Source organism: Podarcis pityusensis (genome assembly GCF_964106645.2).
Source record: "Podarcis pityusensis genome assembly, chromosome: 13".
In the NCBI taxonomy this organism is placed as follows: domain Eukaryota; kingdom Metazoa; phylum Chordata; class Lepidosauria; order Squamata; family Lacertidae; genus Podarcis; species Podarcis pityusensis.
This window is the reverse complement of record NC_138038.1, coordinates 43,357,975-43,375,906: the sequence shown is the minus strand read 5'-3', so window position 1 is coordinate 43,375,906 and position 17,932 is coordinate 43,357,975. Positions and strand designations below refer to the sequence as shown.

General features: G+C 44.9%; 1 protein-coding gene and 2 long non-coding RNA genes across 4 annotated transcripts in view; 2 read left to right on the top strand and 1 right to left on the bottom strand.

The window, feature by feature from the left end:
• Positions 1 to 644: 644 nt before the first annotated feature.
• The window catches only part of ADCY4 (adenylate cyclase 4), a gene marked incomplete at its 5' end in the record, with an annotated part of 47,240 nt that continues 29,952 nt past the window's right edge, over positions 645 to 17,932 (bottom strand). The window contains 6 exons of one of the 2 annotated variants that reach the window (XM_080977717.1): positions 645 to 2,985; positions 4,440 to 4,564; positions 7,531 to 7,645; positions 11,230 to 11,337; positions 13,501 to 13,650; positions 15,086 to 15,244. In XM_080977717.1, coding sequence (XP_080833843.1) covers positions 2,833 to 2,985; positions 4,440 to 4,564; positions 7,531 to 7,645; positions 11,230 to 11,337; positions 13,501 to 13,650; positions 15,086 to 15,244 — 810 coding nt within the window. In that variant the 3' untranslated portion in view covers positions 645 to 2,832. The remainder of the gene's footprint in view (positions 2,986 to 4,439; positions 4,565 to 7,530; positions 7,646 to 11,229; positions 11,338 to 13,500; positions 13,651 to 15,085; positions 15,245 to 17,932) is intronic. The other variant, XM_080977718.1, reaches the window with a different exon arrangement.
• On the top strand, positions 7,757 to 14,670 carry LOC308461127. The gene is made up of 2 exons (XR_013978811.1): positions 7,757 to 8,053; positions 14,190 to 14,670. It is a non-coding gene; the product is annotated as an uncharacterized lncRNA (long non-coding RNA).
• LOC308461126 lies at positions 8,192 to 10,180 on the top strand. Its single transcript, XR_013978810.1, has 2 exons — positions 8,192 to 8,821; positions 9,485 to 10,180. It is a non-coding gene; the product is annotated as an uncharacterized lncRNA (long non-coding RNA).

Sequence of the window (17,932 nt, the reverse complement as noted above, 5' to 3'; positions counted from 1 at the left end):
GACAAATAAGTATTTGTATATCCATATTATTAGCCTGTGAGGAAAGGTGGTGGTCAGTTCACTTAAATGCATGGAATGAACAAATTTCTCATCTATCCCTTATTGAAAGAAAGGTACGTGCAACAAAAACCTGTGCTACAACTAGGACAATTTCACAAAAATGCGATCCCTACATTGAAAAGGTGGCAATAGAGTCTTGGGAAAGTCAAGCCCTTTCCAGCCCTCTCAGAGGCAAGGAAGACTCCACCCCAGGGCTGTAACTAGGGGGTGGTGAGGAAGGACCCCACCAGGGGCACAGGCAGGGGGGTCAAAATCGGCTAAGAAATATAATTAAGTATTGGATTTTCTGTGAAAGAATTCATTACAAGGTGAAGTGCGTAAGGAATTGAATGGATGGAGGGGGGAGTTAGAGGAGAGGCAGAAAGAAGAGCTAATTTGTCTGTGGCTAAGGGGCACAATCTAGATTGTTCTGCCAGGGGCACAAGTTCACCTAGCTACGGCTCTTCTCTACTCCAGCAGACTTTCGTTCTATTATTCGTCTTAGCATGTTCAGCTTATCTCGGCGTACTCTAGGATTCTCCAGCCCTACTGTTTGGGAATTCAATAGTGGCAGGCAGGATCAAAAATTAACACCAGAAAAAAAGTTTAGAACTTTGAAAGTGCCAGTGTTTTCTTTTTTCTTTTAAAAGAGCAGAACAAAGCCAACGAAAGAAACACTTAAGAGACACCGTTATTTACAAATAAAATATATACCACGCTGTTTATTTCTGCAAGAATTTAAATAGGTCGGCTCTGATTCCACTTGCACCTCTTCCTCCTTGCAAGCAGAAAGGGAGCAGCTCATCTCTTGAAAAGGCACCTGATGGCCTGGCGAGTCGTCACTGGATTTTGGAAGTCCAGCCCACAATTGCTTGCAACCTCACAGAGGATTTTCAGCCATGCCTTTGGACTTGCAAGAAATTCTGGTTTTGGTCAGATCCTGGGGAATAGGATTCACACAGGGGGTGTGGATGTTTCGCAGCTTGAGGAGCATGTTACTTTGTGGGTAACCTTCATTGGAGGGGCACCTACCAGTGGTGGGCAGGGCCAGGAGCAAAAGAGAGTGGAGCAATGGGTGAGACTCTTGCCCTTATACAGCACTCTAAATTCCCTTTATCCCCCAAATCTCTCCTTCCTCTATCCAGGAAGCAAGAGACCTGATCACAGTTCAATGGCATATTCCAGCCAGGCAAAAGCAGTCGAAGGTGTGGCGCAGGACCAGTGAGGGGTGTGGCCTGGACAGAGGGGCGTGGCCCAAGGAAAGTCCCAAGGGCTGGATGGAGAGACCTGAAGGGCAAAATCTGGCCTGTGGACAAGACGTACCCCCACCTGATTCACACATGCTGCTTCCAGTGCAACACTAGAGCAATGTGTGAGATGCGGTGCATGCTATAAAGGGTTCCCATTTGGTGGAAAGCATGGTTGAAGTGTCAACTCATTAACTAGTAAAGTGACTGGAGAGGAGAGCTGAATTAGGCTCCCTCTGAGCTATTTGGCAACAGCTGTGTCCCAGGTCTCAGGTCTAAGGCCTTAAACTGTGTACTGTATGCTTCCCTCTCCCTTCCCACAAAATCAAAACTGACCACGGGTGAGAATCCATTCCTTGAATGAAAAGGGGGAAGCTGTTCCCCGGCATGACGTCGCTTTCAAACCCTGCAGCACCTGCACGTGAAAAGGAGGGTAAAGACACATGCCACAATCAGGAGAGGAAGAGGGCAGGGCAGGGCAGAAGAGAAACTGGCCTAGAAAGAAACTGGGGAAATATTGGTTTCTTGTGTGACAACCTGGTTTCTTGGGCTCAACCAGCCTCACCCCTTGTCTACAATAGACAAGTAGTGGGACCATAGTCCTAGCTGTATCCCCCCAGTTTCCCCAAATTACTTCCCTCTCTGTTCGTTTAAGGTATGCCTGTTCGGACAGCCATCTGCCAGTCTGTGTCCAGCTTGGCTGAAACAGCCTCTCAGGCCAAATGGGGAGGTCTGGTGGGTCTGATTAGGCCCCTAAGATGAAAGCTCCCCACTGCTGATACAGGACATGCCTGTTCAGACATCTCCCAACCCTGCCAAACCCCATGGTTTCAAGAAGCCACACTGTGATTGGCCCCTACTTAACAGACTGGGTGGGGATTAAGCACCATCACAAAATGACTGGACACCATGTTTTGGGCTTGGGAGCTGAGCTGAGCTTAGTTTAGTTTAGCAGCCTTGCTAAAGGAGGGTTGAAGGTGTTCCTTAGACCACTGGTTTAGATCAAGCAGCTGGACTGAAGGTTCCTCAAATAAGGTTTGGGAACTTGATTGCGGAGTTGCTGTCTTCCTTCTGTGAAGTGGGATAAAGCCCTACTTGGCCATTTGAGGTGCCCTTAAAGAGTTCTAGGTGAGTCAACAGCAAGGTCTGTCTTTGTCACAGCAGGAAAACATGGAGGTGTATTGGTCATTGATTGCAGAGGTAGGGTTTTGGTTTTGTTTGTTTTTCAAAAGGGGCAAATGTACTTGAGCAACTTTCTCCAGCTCACAGTAGTTTTACATGTGTGGTGTGTCCTTGGGGGTCTTTCCCCAGCCCCCAGGGTTCAATCTTCCTCCGACAGCCACTCCATTTATGACACACATAGTTTGTGAGAGCCCATGAACCCCAAGCGTGGAGCACAAAGACTTGCGGGGAATCCAGTGCTAGAGAGTCGAGCCTCCTGCTGCCCCCCAAGTGGCTGGAAGAAGCACCTGCAGCTGTCTCCAGGGAATCCCCCCCCAAAAAAAAAATATAATCCGGTGCTTGTCACAGTTTCGTTCCCAGAAACTCAGCTCAGCATAGGTGCTTGGGGGCCAGGCCGGGTCGTGTCTGTACAGACAAAGTATGTTCGAAGTTCACCTTTGCCTTTCACCTTTATAACCCCACGAAGGGAGCAAGTGTAACCCAGTGTCTCCAAGGCCTTGGCTGTTTCTTCTGTGACCTGTGTGGAAAGAAGAGAGGAGGAAATACAAAAATCTGGTCAAAACTTGGTTGCTCTTGGTTGGGTTAGGTAAAAATGGTCACAACGAAAATACTCCCCTAATTTTTATTTTGTTCATTGGTAGTCCTTTACTAGTAGATGTCATAATTCCTAACCCATGACAGGTTATTATTCCAGGGTATGTTTAAGACCATATGCTGCTTGAGATGAAATGACATAGGGTTGCCCCCTCACACCTCTTCAGTCAAGGTGCATATACTAAAAGACAAACCTTTCTCCTGCTGTTTGGCTCCCAGTGACTGGTATGCAAAGTCACACTGGTTTTGAATATGGAGGTTTCATTTCATTGGGGTGGGTGGGTACCAGATATTTGCTGGTGGGCCAAATCTTTCTCCCACACAGGTGTGTGTCAGGGAGTGGACATCAGAGGAGGAATGGTGGAGACCGCCTCCCCCTCCCCCTCCTGAACCTTCTAGAGAAGAGGGAGACAGTGTCGATTTACAACAGTGGTTTGAGGTCAGCTCAGACATAGATGAAGAGAGTAGTTGAGAGATAATGGGTGAAGAAGAAGAGGGAGAGACAGAGACAGAGCAGCTGGCTGACTCATTATCACTGGAGAACATTCCAGACCCCCCTTCTCCCAGAACCCGGCGAGTACATTTCAGAGCACAATTCAAAGTATTGGTGCCGACCTTTAAAGCCCTAAATGGCCTTGGCCCAGTATATCTGAATGAGTGTCTCCACCCCCATCATTCTGCCCAGACACTGAGGTACAGCGCCAAGGGCCTTCTGGAGGTTCCCTCACTGCAAGAAATAAGGTTACAGGGAACCAGGCAGAGGGCCTTCTCGGTAGTGGCGCCCACCCTGTGGAACACCCTCCCACCAGTTGTCAAGGAAATGAACAACTATCTGACTTTTAGAAGACATCTGAAGGCAGCCCTGTTTAGGGAAGATTTTAATGTTTAATGTTTTATCATGTTTTTAATATTCTGTTGGGAGCCGCCCAGAGTGGATGGGGAAACCCAGCCAGATGGGCAGGGTATGTATATATATATATATATATATATAAATAAATAAATAAATAAATAAATAAATAGTTGTTGTTGTTGTTGTTGTTACACCTGCTGTGGCTGATAACAGCCAGCTACTATTCCGAAATGCAACTGGATGTATTTCCTTTCTGACTTCAGTGCTCTACACCAGTTTGTTCTCAGGAAGCTAGGGGAAAAACATCTTTTATCCCAAGCCATATAACCAGGAAGTAACTCACACCCCTTGCTGCCACCCGCCCAACAATCCATCCAAATAAAACACTATCATTCAGAAACTACTTAGAAAGAGGAAACTTTTTTTTTAAATAGGTGAGGAATACTGATAGAAGGGAAGCACAGGGAAGCTTCAGGTGGCGCTGGGGGCCACATAAGAAACCGCAGGCTGTGTTTTAAAAGCCCTACCTGTATCTTCCCCAGCACTCCCGTGCTCTCCATCCTGCTGGCCACATTCACTGTGTTCCCCCAAATATCATATTGGGGTTTCTGGGCTCCAATCACGCCCGCCACAACCGGTCCATGGTTTATACCTGAAAAAAAGATACCATAGAGGTTGGGGACACAGATATACAGTGGATTAAAGACTGCATACCTATGGTCAGCGAGTATTATAAATTAATTATTTTTAAGGGGGGCTGGTAGGAATTTAGCAAGGGCTGGGGGGGGGGTCATTCTGGGCTAAATGTAATCAGTTGGTTTTTTGTGTTTTCCATCTGCTAGGACATGAGTGGCACTGTGGTCTAAACCACAGAGCCTAAGGCTTGCAGATCAGAAAGTCAGCGGTTCAAATCCCTGTGACAGGGTGAGCTCCCGCTGCTCAGTCCCAGCTCCTGCCAACCTAGCCATTCGAAAGCATGTCAAAATGCAGGTAGATAAATAGGTACTGCTCCGGCAGGAAGGTAAACAGTGTTTCCGTGCGCTACTCTGGTTTGCCAGAAGTGGCTTAGTCGTGTTGGCCACATGACCCAGAAGCTGTCTGCGGACAAACACCGGCTCCCTTAGCCAGCAAAGTGAGATGAGCGCCGCAACCCTAGAGTCGTTCACGGCTGGACTTAAGTCAGGGGTCCCTTTATCTTTGCCTTTACACTCCTCCATTGCCTTCACAACTGAAATGACAGGCAGGTGTGCCAGCCAATCAAACACTGTTTGATCTATTCATCCTTTTTTTTAAAAAAAAAAAATATTTATTCCAGTTTTAAAGTTACAAAAAGTATAGAAAAAACAAACCACACACATCTTACAAAAAACAAACAATAAAAAAGAAATAAAAAAGACAAAAAATCACAGTAAAAAATAACAAAATTCAAATTAGACCATTACAACCTTTTCCCCTTTTACTTGTTTCCATGACTTCCTCTCACCTCCCTGCTTTGTATTCTGGTTTAAATCGTATCTCCAGCAAATCCTTCTAACCTTCTTTTCTTTTACTTATTTTAACATTCGAAAGTATTTAATTCTCCTCTATCCTCATTTTACACTTCATATTTAGCCCAAACTAGAAAGACAGGGCTCCTGGTTGGGGGAAGGTTATACCAGGCCTGTGGAGCAATGTTCAAAACAGTTTATAGCCTCCGTATTGTGTATGGAATGCCTCCCTTCCATTTTCTGAAGGGCTGCAGTTTCCCCAAACCCACCCCTGGTTTAGCGGTTTATTCATTACTTTGCAGCGCTGGGTTGGGGAAGGGAGGTTTCTTGGTGACAGCATAGGCACCAGCCAGTAAGTGCTGTGCACACAGCCAGTTTCTTATAGAACGGGGATCAGGAAACTGGACCTGGACCTGGACCTGGCCAGCAAAACGTCCACCTTTCAGTCACCTGATACCATAATGATGTCAGGTGACTGACACGGTTGAAAGGAGGTTGCTGTAAGCTGCCAATCAGCCAATTGGTGGTCGCAGCAACTGCTGCCAGAAATGTGCTTTCTGCGCCAGTGAGCTGATTGTTGCTGGGAGCATATCTTCACAGAGGCTCCTTGTCGTTGCTGATCAGCTGATCAGCAGTTCCAGGAATCGGTTTGAAGTGTCAGCAGAGAGGGAAATGCTCCGAAACACAGAACGTTTTTCCTTCTGCAGAAAAAAACAGCTTGCATTCTAAGCCCTGGGGGAAGTGCTTTGAATGGACACTGCTTTCTGTGGAAAGGGGAAAAAAAGATTTTAGTACTCCTCCCCTTTGCTCAGAAAGCAGCTTGCATTCAAAGCACTGGAGGAAGCTCTTTGAATGTTTCCTGCAGCCCCCTCAGTTGCACAAGGTGGTTTCCGATGGGGAATCCTCTAGCACAGCTGATCCCATCAGATGGTTGGGGCTTTGCCTGTGCAGGGTTCTCTATAACCACTGACAATTGTTGGCGCTTTGAATCCTCAAAAGTCAACTGATAATCTGGACTTTGAATCATTTTGCTGCATTCACCCTTCTTGGTCCAGCCACAACTTTACCTGCTACATACCTCAGAGGTGTGAGGAAAGTGGGTGTGGCTTGGTCAAAATGGCCTGGCAGGACAAGTGGGCCTTGGAGCCAGATGTTCCTCACCCCAGTACTAGAGTTGATGTTTAAATCCCTTAAATGATGGGGGGCCCAAATATCTGGAAGACCGCCTCCTTCCCTGAAGACCCTCTCAGGTGTTGAGTTTGGCAGAGGAAACCCCATTGGTAGTTCCTCCATCCTCAAGGCAGCCCAGGAGAGGACATTCTCTGTGGCAGCCCCATAGATGTGGAACTCCCTCCCCACAGCGGTGCATCTGGAGCCTTCATTATACAGCTTTCAGAGAATGCTGAAGACATGCCTCTTTACCCTGACTTTCCACGCTTGCAGGTGTATGTTTTTAGGCGCCACCTAATTGTATGGTTGTAAATTGTTGCAGATTGTTCTGGGACCGGAGAGTGAATGATAAATAAATCAACAACAACTCATCAAAGAGAAGAATAAGTGCATTTAAATGCTATATAAATGCTATATAAATGCATATATATATATATATATATATATATATATATATATATATATTACTGTGTTTGTCTTTATCAAACGTAATAATTTGTCTCTGTCACATGCTGAATTCGTGGCTGGGGTCAGGGGTGCAAATTCCTGGGGTCCAACCCTTTCGGGGGGCAATAAATTTTTTGGGGGAGTCAGGCCTCCCACGTTAAAAATAATCAGGGCCAAGTGCACAGCTGTGTGTGGCAGGGCATCAGTGGCCAACTCCTTCTCCTCCTGCCGCAGAGGGGAAGGAGGGGAAAGCAGCCCACGGCCGGTGGAGGTGGCAGAAGGAGGCGAAAGAGGAGCCACTTCCGGCCATTGAAGGCATACTGCTACCATGCTCGGCTCTGCCCCCTGGCTCCTCAGATGTCCTGACACGACGTCATGATGTCATGCATGTGACATCACATGCAATGCTACACACGTGATGTTGCCCTTGCTCCAACCTCCCTCACAAGTTGGCGCCTCTGACTGAGGTGGTATTTGAAGAGGAGTCTTCTCAGCTCCCGCTTGTCTCACTCACCCACACGAAGCTTGAAACTGTTGAAAGAGTGTTTGTTGATCATGTCTAGCTTGGCCGCCAGAGCCATGGCAAATTCCACCATCGTCCCCAGGTGGGTGTAGCTCCGCTCTGTGTCCTGCAGGGACCACCCGGAAGAGAAAAGAAAAGCATGTGTCAATAGGTGAAGGCAAAATTAAAGATGCAACCCATAATTACTAAGTGGAGAGGAGCCTCACTGATACAGACCATACAAATTCAGACAAGAAAAGTTGACTGACATTCCACCTGACTTCCTCTGACTCGGAGAAATAAGTCCTCAGCCTTGAGACAACAAAGCTGTTGGACTGGCTGGAACTAACAGCTGTTGGCTTCCTCCCCTTCCGGAATTGTCTCCATTGGCAGCTATCCCAATTGGCTGCATCAGGAGTGAGGCGGCAAGGCCCACTCCAATTCGTGCCGTTCACAGGACAAATTGATGCTGAGTGAGGCACTCCTCAGACATCGGCAGCACTGGGTTGGAGAGCATGAGATATTCCATACATGGGTAAGGACTGGATTAGGGACTTGTGGGAACCCTGTCAATGGCAGTTTGTGCAGAGTTGAATCGACAGGTTTGTATAGCATGGCCCAAAGAAAAAATGAAGTGTAAACGACAGGAGAAAAACAAAAAAACAAACTACCCTCATATTCTTTGTGATTATCTCCAGAACAGGAACCAATTCAGCAAACATGCATTGTTACAAAACAGCAAAAAAAAATTGGGGTGTGTGTGTGTATGTAGTGTCAATGCTGATATGGCACTGTGATCCAGCGATGTATCCATATTCTCACCATGGTGCCCATTTCTGAAAATAGAGCATTTCAGGTGTTACCCACAAAAGTCTTGGATGGCCACTAAAATAGGGTTTCATATGATGACAGAATCTGTATATGTGGTCAACAGCAGGTGGAAGACATTACACATTCCTTGTTAATCTGCCCTTTGCATAGGGACTGATTCCTGAAACCTTCGCTAATTCCTGGAAGCAGGTTTACTATGGCAGAAACAGCTCACTTTCTTCTGGGTTACGCTAACTGTTTTGTGACGTATAAAGTGGGGCTTTATGCTCTGGTCACAAGAAAGATAACAAAGGGAGAGATAGACAATATTGCAACAAGTTGTGCTGGAGATTCTGAGGTCTAACGGAAGTTTAGCTGGGGATGAGTTAGCAGTTGATACTTTTGAACTCCGACTCCCTGGTGTTAAACCCTTGACATCTTGTGTTGTGTAATTGTTGTATGCTGCATGTTGGGATTTGCAGTTTGTCAAATGGTAAGGAAATTGTTATAGCATTTGGTTAAAACTCTGATTGATTGATTGATTGATTGATTGATTGATTGATTGATAGATATGGGTTGTGATGCATGGGAGGGGGGGTAAAAAATATTTCAAATTTATATAATATTTCAAATACATACAAAGGCAACAAATAATCATCATCTCACAAAAATGCCTATTGGTTTTGGCACAGCAAAGCATAATTTGATCATATCTGCGGAAGTTATTTACCAAGCTACACATCATTTGTGTCAAACGGAAAGCCGGTTTTGTGGTTTGACATGAAACTGCATTTTCATTATTTTCATTAAGCTGTGGGAACAAAGACACTCACTTCCCAGCAGGAGGGAGACAACTCAACCTTGGAATTTGGTTGCAGTGAACTCAAGTATATAAAATCAATCAGGGGACCAAGGACCACAGGAGGAAAGCTGTGAAAGGGTTAGAAAACTTGGGGTTCTCTAGCCCCCAGACAATAAAATGAAGATGTTCATCTTGTCAGGAGACCTGTCTTCTGAGGTCTATGAGCACTTTTAGATTTTTAAACAAGTACCACAGGTGTTACAAACTCTGGTCACTTTGCTTTTCTACGGAATCTAAAAAGATATTAGGTGGCCATCTGTCATGTATGATCAAGCTGAGATTCCTTCATTGCAGGGGGTTGGACTTGCTGAAACTCAAGATTCCTTCCAGCTCTACAGTTCTGTGGGAAGGTTTACTTTAGCAGAGTATGTTGCAGCTACAGAAGCATGCAGAGAGGTTGCCTGGCTGGATCAACTCATTATGGATTTTGGGTTGGTGAGCAAGGTCCCTGTTAAGCTGCTAGAGGATAATCAAAGTTGCATGAAGCTATCTCTGAGGTAGAAGTTCCACCAAGAACTAAGCATATTGGGCTGAAGTACCACTACATTCGTGAAATGATTCAGAGTGGACTTATGGAACTATCTTATGGCAGCACCAAAGAGATGACTGCTGACAGCCTGACAAAGCCCCTGCCAAAAGAAAGTTTCCAGAATCTACGTGTAAAGCTGGGACTCTGAGTGGTTAATTAAAGTTGTTTACTTTTGTTAATGTTGTACTGCTTGAGAAGGGGTATGTGGGATGTAAAGGTGCAGTCAAGTGCAACATTCCAACAGAGAACTAACGGCCTCCATGTTCTAACTGGTTGCTGTGACAACCAGTTTGTCAGCTGATGGTAGTTTTGAAAGATAACTGCTCCGTTGCAGTCACCTCAGGACCAACTTCCCTCTGTTATAGTTTTATTTGCTTGTTATGTAACCTAAGCCTGCCTTCAGGTACAGTTCTGTAAACCTGAATGACTCTGAGAGTAAAATAGTTTTATATTAACATGAATCAGATTCGTGTGTGTATTCTTCAAGAGGGATTCAAAGGGATTTTTAACCAGGAAGGCATCTTTATTCGTAGAACTCAGAGGAGTCAGCAACAAGCTGATCGCTGCATAAACTTATAAAGGGGATTGTTTAACTCTGCTAAATTCCCACAAATTCTACGATTCTTTGATTCTATCCAACAGATTCCATATCCAACAGAATTACAGTGGTAACTCGGGTTAAGTACCTAATTCGTTCCGAAGGTCCGTTCTTAACCTGAAACTGTTCTTACCCTGAAGCACCACTTTAGCTAATGGGGCCTTCCACCACCGCTGTCCCGCCGGAGCACGATTTCTGTTCTCATCCTGAAGCAAAGTTTTTAACCCGAGGTACTATTTCTGGGTTAGCGGAGTCTGTAACCTGAAGCATCTGTAACCTGAAGCATATGTAAGCCGAGGTACCACTGTAATATGTCTTGAAAAGCACATGGATCTCAGAGAGGCAATGGGAAAGAATGTCAGCCTTCCAAGTTCCTCCTTCAGCACTACGATGAACCTATCAAGGGACAAAGAGGTAACTACCCTCACAACTTCATAACTAAAGAGCAGGGGAGGGTTCATGCGCATTGGAGGGCAACCTCAATGGCACTACTGGGTTCATGAGAGCTACACTGGTGACCCGTGGTGCACATAGTTAACACGAGTGTAAGTGGTCTTGCGAAGCCACCCCATGGAATCACATACCCTCCAACCTGGAAGTGTGAAAAACCGGGATGCACATCTTCTGGAGGGGTGCGCTTCTATGTGAGTCACATGACCCCTGCAAGATTGCGGCCCCCAAGATGTGCTTTCTTTGGGACCATGCTCTTGCATGAGAGCACAGTGCCCCAAAATGGCCGCCATGCTGTTGTATGAAAAAATGGGATGTCCCAGTTACCAGGACAGGTTGTTGTTGTTGTTATATTTGTACCCCACCCCACCTCCAATCTGACTGGGTTGAGGAGTATGGGATCAGGGTGCCACAGGCAGATTTGTGAACAAAAGAGTCATGCCAAAGAAAGGAGGGCCTCACCTGTTGGTTATCCTGTCCAGCCACCACATTTAAGCCAGTGGCTGCCATGTAAGTGCTGCCGATGGTCTTAATCTTCTCCACCCCACTGAATTTGGGCTTCAGGAGGAGCTGTTGAAAGAGAGACAGGAAGAAGGCTTGTTTCAATGGTTATCAACTTGAGAACATTCTTGTTGGATCACAACAGCCTTTGCCAACACGGTTTCCCCTCAGACATTTTGGATGGCAACTCCTATCAACTCCTGTCATCAGAAGGCATTTGGGCGTAAAAGCAGGATATAAGCCCTGACCCTTGGCTATGATGGCTGGGGCTAATGTGTGCTAATGCAGACAACAATATCTGGAGGACACCAAGTTGGAAAAATCTTCTCTATCTAGTCCAGAATGTTGCATCCACACCTTCAATCCTGTGAAAGAATCATAGAATTGTAGTGTTGGGAGCAACCCTGAGGAAAGGGACAACTTTATGCTGCTTACAGTAAGTCACTTAGGTGATTCAAAGGGATTCAGGTGGGAAAGTGTGAATGAGAGGTGGTTCAGCTCTCTCCTCTCCTCTTCTGTTCCACTCCTGGTGACCCAGACTGCTTGTTTACTGCAAAACACTTCACTTGGCGGAGGGGCAGGGTGTGGGGGGATTTAGATCAGAGCAATGGCCATAGGGAAAAGGGAATTGATAGGTTGTTTGCAGTTCCTACAAATGTTCATCCTCTGGGGCTGACGGCATTTTTTTAATGTAGCAGAGGTGGCAAAAAGCAGTAAAGCAGGTTGCATTATTTAAAACACTTTTATACCACTTTAGTAGTCATGGATTTCTTCCAAAGAATTCAGGGTTAGGGTAGTTTGTGATGGGCACTTGGAATTATAACTCTGGGAGGAGTCTCCTAACCATTCTCATCATCTTTCCAGCAATGCTGATAAAAACATAATATATGGGAGAGAAAGGGGAACTTTTAGATTTCCTCTTTAAAAGAAAAAAAGAAGAAGTGTTATTTTTAAATATATGCAGGTTGTATGACAAAGGCAACCAATATAAGAATTATCCCACAACAGGACTAAAAGTATTTGGCACTTCAACACATATTTTTATCCTATTCCCAAAAGTTGCTTATCGAGTGGCACATCCTTTTTGTCAACAGGAAGTCTGTAACTTTTGTGGTTGGCCATGAAACTCTTGTTTTTACTGTGGAAACATAGGCACCCACTTCCAGGCAGGTGGGAGGCATCTCAACATCTTGTTGGATCACATCAAAAGTCTTTCTCAATCTCCCCCAGCAAGCTTTTCCCCTGGGCATTTTGGATGTCAGCTCCCATCAACTTCTACAATCAGATATCATTTTGGCGTATAGGCAGCATATAAGCCCTGACGGTTGGAGCTGATGGGAGCTGCAGTTTGACAGTATCTGGAGGACATCAGGTTGGGGAAGACTCTTCCATCTAGTCCAGAATTTTGTCTGTGATCACATCCACACCATAGGATGTAAAGGAGGGAGAAGAGAATGGCAATGTTGTGATGCTTAGGTCACTTAGAGCATATTCCCAAATCCCACTGTCTTAAAATGTGTTTTTCTCATATGGGAGAAACGTACGTTGAAAATGTTGTCTATAAGAATAAAAGAAAATCATTATAAATTAGTTTGGATATGGTATTTAACACCAGTCAGATTAAATCAAATAAACAAGGGATATTCAGTGTTATGTTGGAGGAGATGCCAGGAAACAGGGAATTATGTTCACATGTGGTGGGGCTGTAAATATGTAAAAAAAAAATTGGCAAAGGGTGTTTAAGGAGATAACAGAAATCACTGGGTTAAAGCTGACCAAAAGTCCAGAGGTAACATTATTATCAATTTACATGGGGTGGAGGGTTAGCAGGCTATGAAGGACTTGCTCAAAAATTTATTGACAGCTGCATGAATTATGATAGCTAGGAAGTGGAAGAGGCAAGCAGAATATAATTTACCTGGGAGACCACTGTTAGCAGATGAAAACATTAGCAGGATTGCAATAACACTTGTAATGTAGCAAATATTATGGACAAAATAAAGAGGCATAAAATATGGATTACTGGAGAATATGCAGTTGAAAAAGTTGACAATAGGACCCATGGAGGGGAAGGTGGGAAGCCCAGAGATTCAGAGTAATCTCTATATAGGAAACCTGTTTTGTATTGTTATAACTCTACACTTGTAAAATCAAACAAAAAAATTTAGAAAAGAAAAGCTGTTCAAGCAACAATAACAACAACATTTAAATAAAGACTAGAACTCCTGATACCTCATCAAAGTCGGCAATGATCTCGTTGAGTAGCCGAAGGCATTCGAGTCCTTCATGGTTTACATTCGATTCAGAGTAAAATTCTTTGAAGTCTGGGATGGAGGCGAAGAGGACACAGACGCAGTCATAAGACTGGTGGTAAAGATCCTGCTAGGGGAGAAAGGTGGGGTGGGGGCATTATCAGACCTCAGCAGGCAGGACAACCCTTAAAAATTAATGACATAGAGGCAAATTCCCCACCCACCCACTCTCTTCATTTATACATTACTTTTCTATGCCACTTTTCCTTCAAGGAGCTCATGGTGGTGCACAAAACATAATTCACCCCTCTCTCTCCATTTTATCCTCTCAACAGCCCTGTGAGGTAGGTCAGACTAAGTGACTGGCCCTAGAGTGGAGGCTTCGGCCTTCGGCTCCCGAGTCCTACACTCCAGCCACTGCTGCAGCATTTGGGCATGTAGTGGTCTCAAGCAACCTTATAATAACCAACTCTTTCTTCTAGGGTGGGTAGTGGGAGGTAACAGGGGGCAACATACAGAATATGTGAATCCTTACCACATAAAATAAATATTGCATTGAATACATTGAAGGCCATCTGACAAAATGCTTTGGCTTAATGGAATTCTGAAATCAGATTTATTGTGAAATTCTGTATTTGACTATATAATTTATTATATTTGTATCTATAGATCTGTCTCTGTAGTTTTTCAATGAAATTGGAAAGAAAGAAAGAAAGAAAGAAAGAAAGAAAGAAAGAGAAAGAAAGAAAATCATACAAGTACAGAGATTATATATCATATCTGTATACAGAATTCATGAAAAGAAAAAGAGGAACAAGTCATGTCAGTTCACAGAGTCTCTTCAAAAAACCAGCATATGAAGCAGAGGGTTTTAAAGCTTCAGAGGTAGAATCTTTTTTTAAGTCAGAAATGGAAACCACACATTTCCATACGTGCCTGCTTACATTATGAGTCAGCTTCTCCATCAATGCCAGATACAATTTTGCCAGTTCAATTCTCAATGGAAAAGACCATCTGTGTTACTGTCATTCTAGTGACAACCAAAAGCTATTTTTAAATGACTGTTCTAAACTATTTCATGCAAACCACATAGTTTTTTTTGATACAGTGACACTTAAATCTTGCCAACTAAATAAACAAACAAACAAACTGCAGTTGGGTCCTCACCTCATTTATTATCTTCAGGAAAATAATATTTACATTTCATTTTTGATTTGTTCAGGACCTAGTCTGAAGTTTTGGACTGCAGAGTGATTTTTTTGAGGTTATGCAGAGTTTCTATGTCTGTAAGTTTGCAGTTGACCTAAATATTAAATTTTCGTGGACCTCCTCTTGAAATGCAGTGATAAGCACTGCAACCTAGTCACTCGTACAGCAAAGAGGGTTATTACTTCCACTGATTTTCTCAGAGGTCCCTTTGGATTGGACTGGTTCAGTACCAAAGCATTTCTGGTCTTTGGCTTAGACACCCCTTTATTTCTTCTCCCAGAGTGGGCTCTTTAGTAAGACCTCCTTTCACAAGTCATCTCCCCTTGGGTCTTTGGCCATCAAGCTTCAAGACTCACCTCATTGCGCCGGTTCTGGCGAATGAACTGCTGAGCTACGTCAGCGGGAAGCACATTCTCCAGCAAGACACGGTTGAGGTTCTCCATGGTTTCAATCTCCTCACGTTCTTCCTTGAACTTCTTCTTCCAGAGGAAATCTAGACGGCAGTAATATTCGTTCTGAGAGACAGGGATGGGGAGAGAAAGACAAAGGGAGATTAAGAAGGGAGGGGAAAGCTGAAGGATACCCCTTTGATATTAATAATAATTTATTATTAATACTCCACCCGTCCAGCTTGGTTTCACCAGCTAGTCTGGGCTGTTCCCAACAGAGTATTAAAAACACAGTAAAACATAGGGATGCGAGTGGCGCTGTGGGTTAAACCACTGAGCCTCTTGGGCTTGCTGATCAAAAGGTTGGCGGTTCGAATCCCCACGACAGGGTGAGCTCCCGTTGTTCAGTCCCAGCTTCTGCCAACCTAGCAGTTCGAAAGCACACAGTGCAAGTAGATAAATAGGTACCGCTCTGGCAGGAAGGTAAACGGTGTTTCCATGTGCTGCTCTGGTTCCGCCAGAAGCAGCTTAGTCATGCTGGCCACATGACCCAGAAAAACTGTCTGCGGAAGCGGACAAACGCAGACTCCCTTGGCCTTTAAAGCGAGATGAGCATGCAACCCCAGAGTCATTCGCGACTGGACTTAATTGTCAGAGGTCCCTTTACCTTTACCTTTACCTTTACCTTTACCTTTAAAACATCAAACATTAAAAACTTCCCTAAACAGGGCTGCCTTCAGATGTCTTCTAAAAGTCAGGTGTTTATGCCTGGTTCCCTGTAACTTCGCTTCTTGCAGGGAGAGAACTGCCAGAAGGCCCTCGGAGCTGGACCTCAGTGTCTGGGCTGAATTATGGGGGTGGAGATGCTCTTTCAGGTATGCAATGCGCTTCCCAGCACTCAGCAAAAAGTCGTGTCAGCTTGATTCGCTTTTAAATATGGAGTAAACCTGAAACCTCTCCCAGTGCTACAGAGAAACATAGGAAGCTGCCTTATACCCAGTGGTGTAGTCAGGGCTGGCCCTATACATTTTGACACCTGTGGAGAACCACAAAATGGCACACACCGCCCTCTCCACTGCCACCAGGGAAGAAGGGGTGATTGAAGATCTACATCGTGAACAAGGGCAGGTGGGGACCAGCAGTGTCTTCTATTCACCAAGAGGCCGCTGTAGAGATGGCACTGGGGGGCTGCCAAGGAGGTAGCAGAGCTGGCATCTCTACCATGGCAGCAGCAGCAAGCAATTCATTCCTTGGAGGCCAGATCTGCTGCCCCAGTGGATCCTGCCACCTGAGGCGGTTGGCTCACCTTGCCCGCTGGGTGGGCTGGCCCTGAGTGTAGCAGCAAACTCATAAGTGAAGTGTCCCTTCAAGTTAGTCACAGACATGTCCACTGGCACACACACCCTTCTAGGAGTATACAATACTCTCATAATGAGACGATAATAATAATTTGTGATGCATTGCAACAATCAACGCAGATCCTCACGTGTTGCCTTTCAGCTAGATATGTGCACATACACGGGGAAATTATGTGGAACACTCCACATGCAACAAAAGAGAAGAAAATCATAGAATTGGAAGGGAAGCACAACTAAAGAAACCTTGAGAGATGGTCATCCACATTCCACCACCTTTCAAGGTAGCCCATTCTACTTTTGAACAGCTCTGGCTGTCAGGAAGTTCTTCCTAATGTTTAGTCGGGATCTCCTTTTTGTAATCTGGATTCACTGGTGCGGATGCTTTCCTCTGGAGCATGAGAAAACAGGTTTGCTGCAACTTCCAGGTGACAGCCCTTTCGATATTTGAAGATGGCTATCATATTCAATTATCTTCTTTTGGAGTGATTTAAGTTGTGTTTTCCCTGAAGTTCCAGAACTTGCACACCATTCTCTTGAAAGGGAAGCACCGTGTCTTTTCATAGCTCCCAAAAGCTCAATTTTGGAGCATACAGAACAAGTCGCTTCCTACATGCCTCCTCCAGAGTGACCCTAGGAGCCAATCCTGAGTGGCTGCCTCTCCTCCTTTTGCTCTGATTGGCTCCAATAATCACAAAGGGAGAAAAGACTTATTCTCAGTGGCTGAAAGGTTCTCCTAGGAGATACTCTATTGAGACACCAAACGATTAAACCTCTGTCTATTCCTAGTCAGTCCATCTACTTCAGTTCTGTAAATCCTGACTGGCAACCGCTAACCATAATTCTAGGCTGGAAACCTTTCCCAGTCCCATATGAAGATATCAGAGATTGAATCTTGGCTTGCTGCAAAAACCCTTCCCCAACTAAAAAATAAATAAATCACATGAAGAAAAGTAATTCCATTGAGCTGCACTTCTTTCCCAAATCAAATATGCAAAGTGAGAAAACCACACCTTGGGCAGAAAGATAAGAGTCTCTACCCGGACCTTCCATTTAAAATGCTATTAAAGGTAAAGGTAAAGGGACTCCTGACCAATAGGTCCAGTCAGGACCGACTCTGGGGTTGCAGCGCTCATCTCGCTTTATTGGCCGAGGGAGCCAGCGTACAGCTTCCGGGTCATGTGGCCAGCATGACTAAGCCGCTTCTGGCGAACCAGAGCAGCACACGGAAATGCTGTTACACCCTGCATGAATCATGGGAACTGTAGCTTGTTAAGGGTGCTGAGAGCTACAATTAATCACAGAGCTACAATTTCCAGAGTGGTTTAACAATCTATCTCTAGGAACTCTGAGAACTCTGGGAAATTTAGCTCTGTGAGATTAGGGGTCTCTTAACAACTTTCAGCACCCCTAGAAATCTACAATTCCCAGGATTCTTTGGGGGGAGCCATGAGTGTTT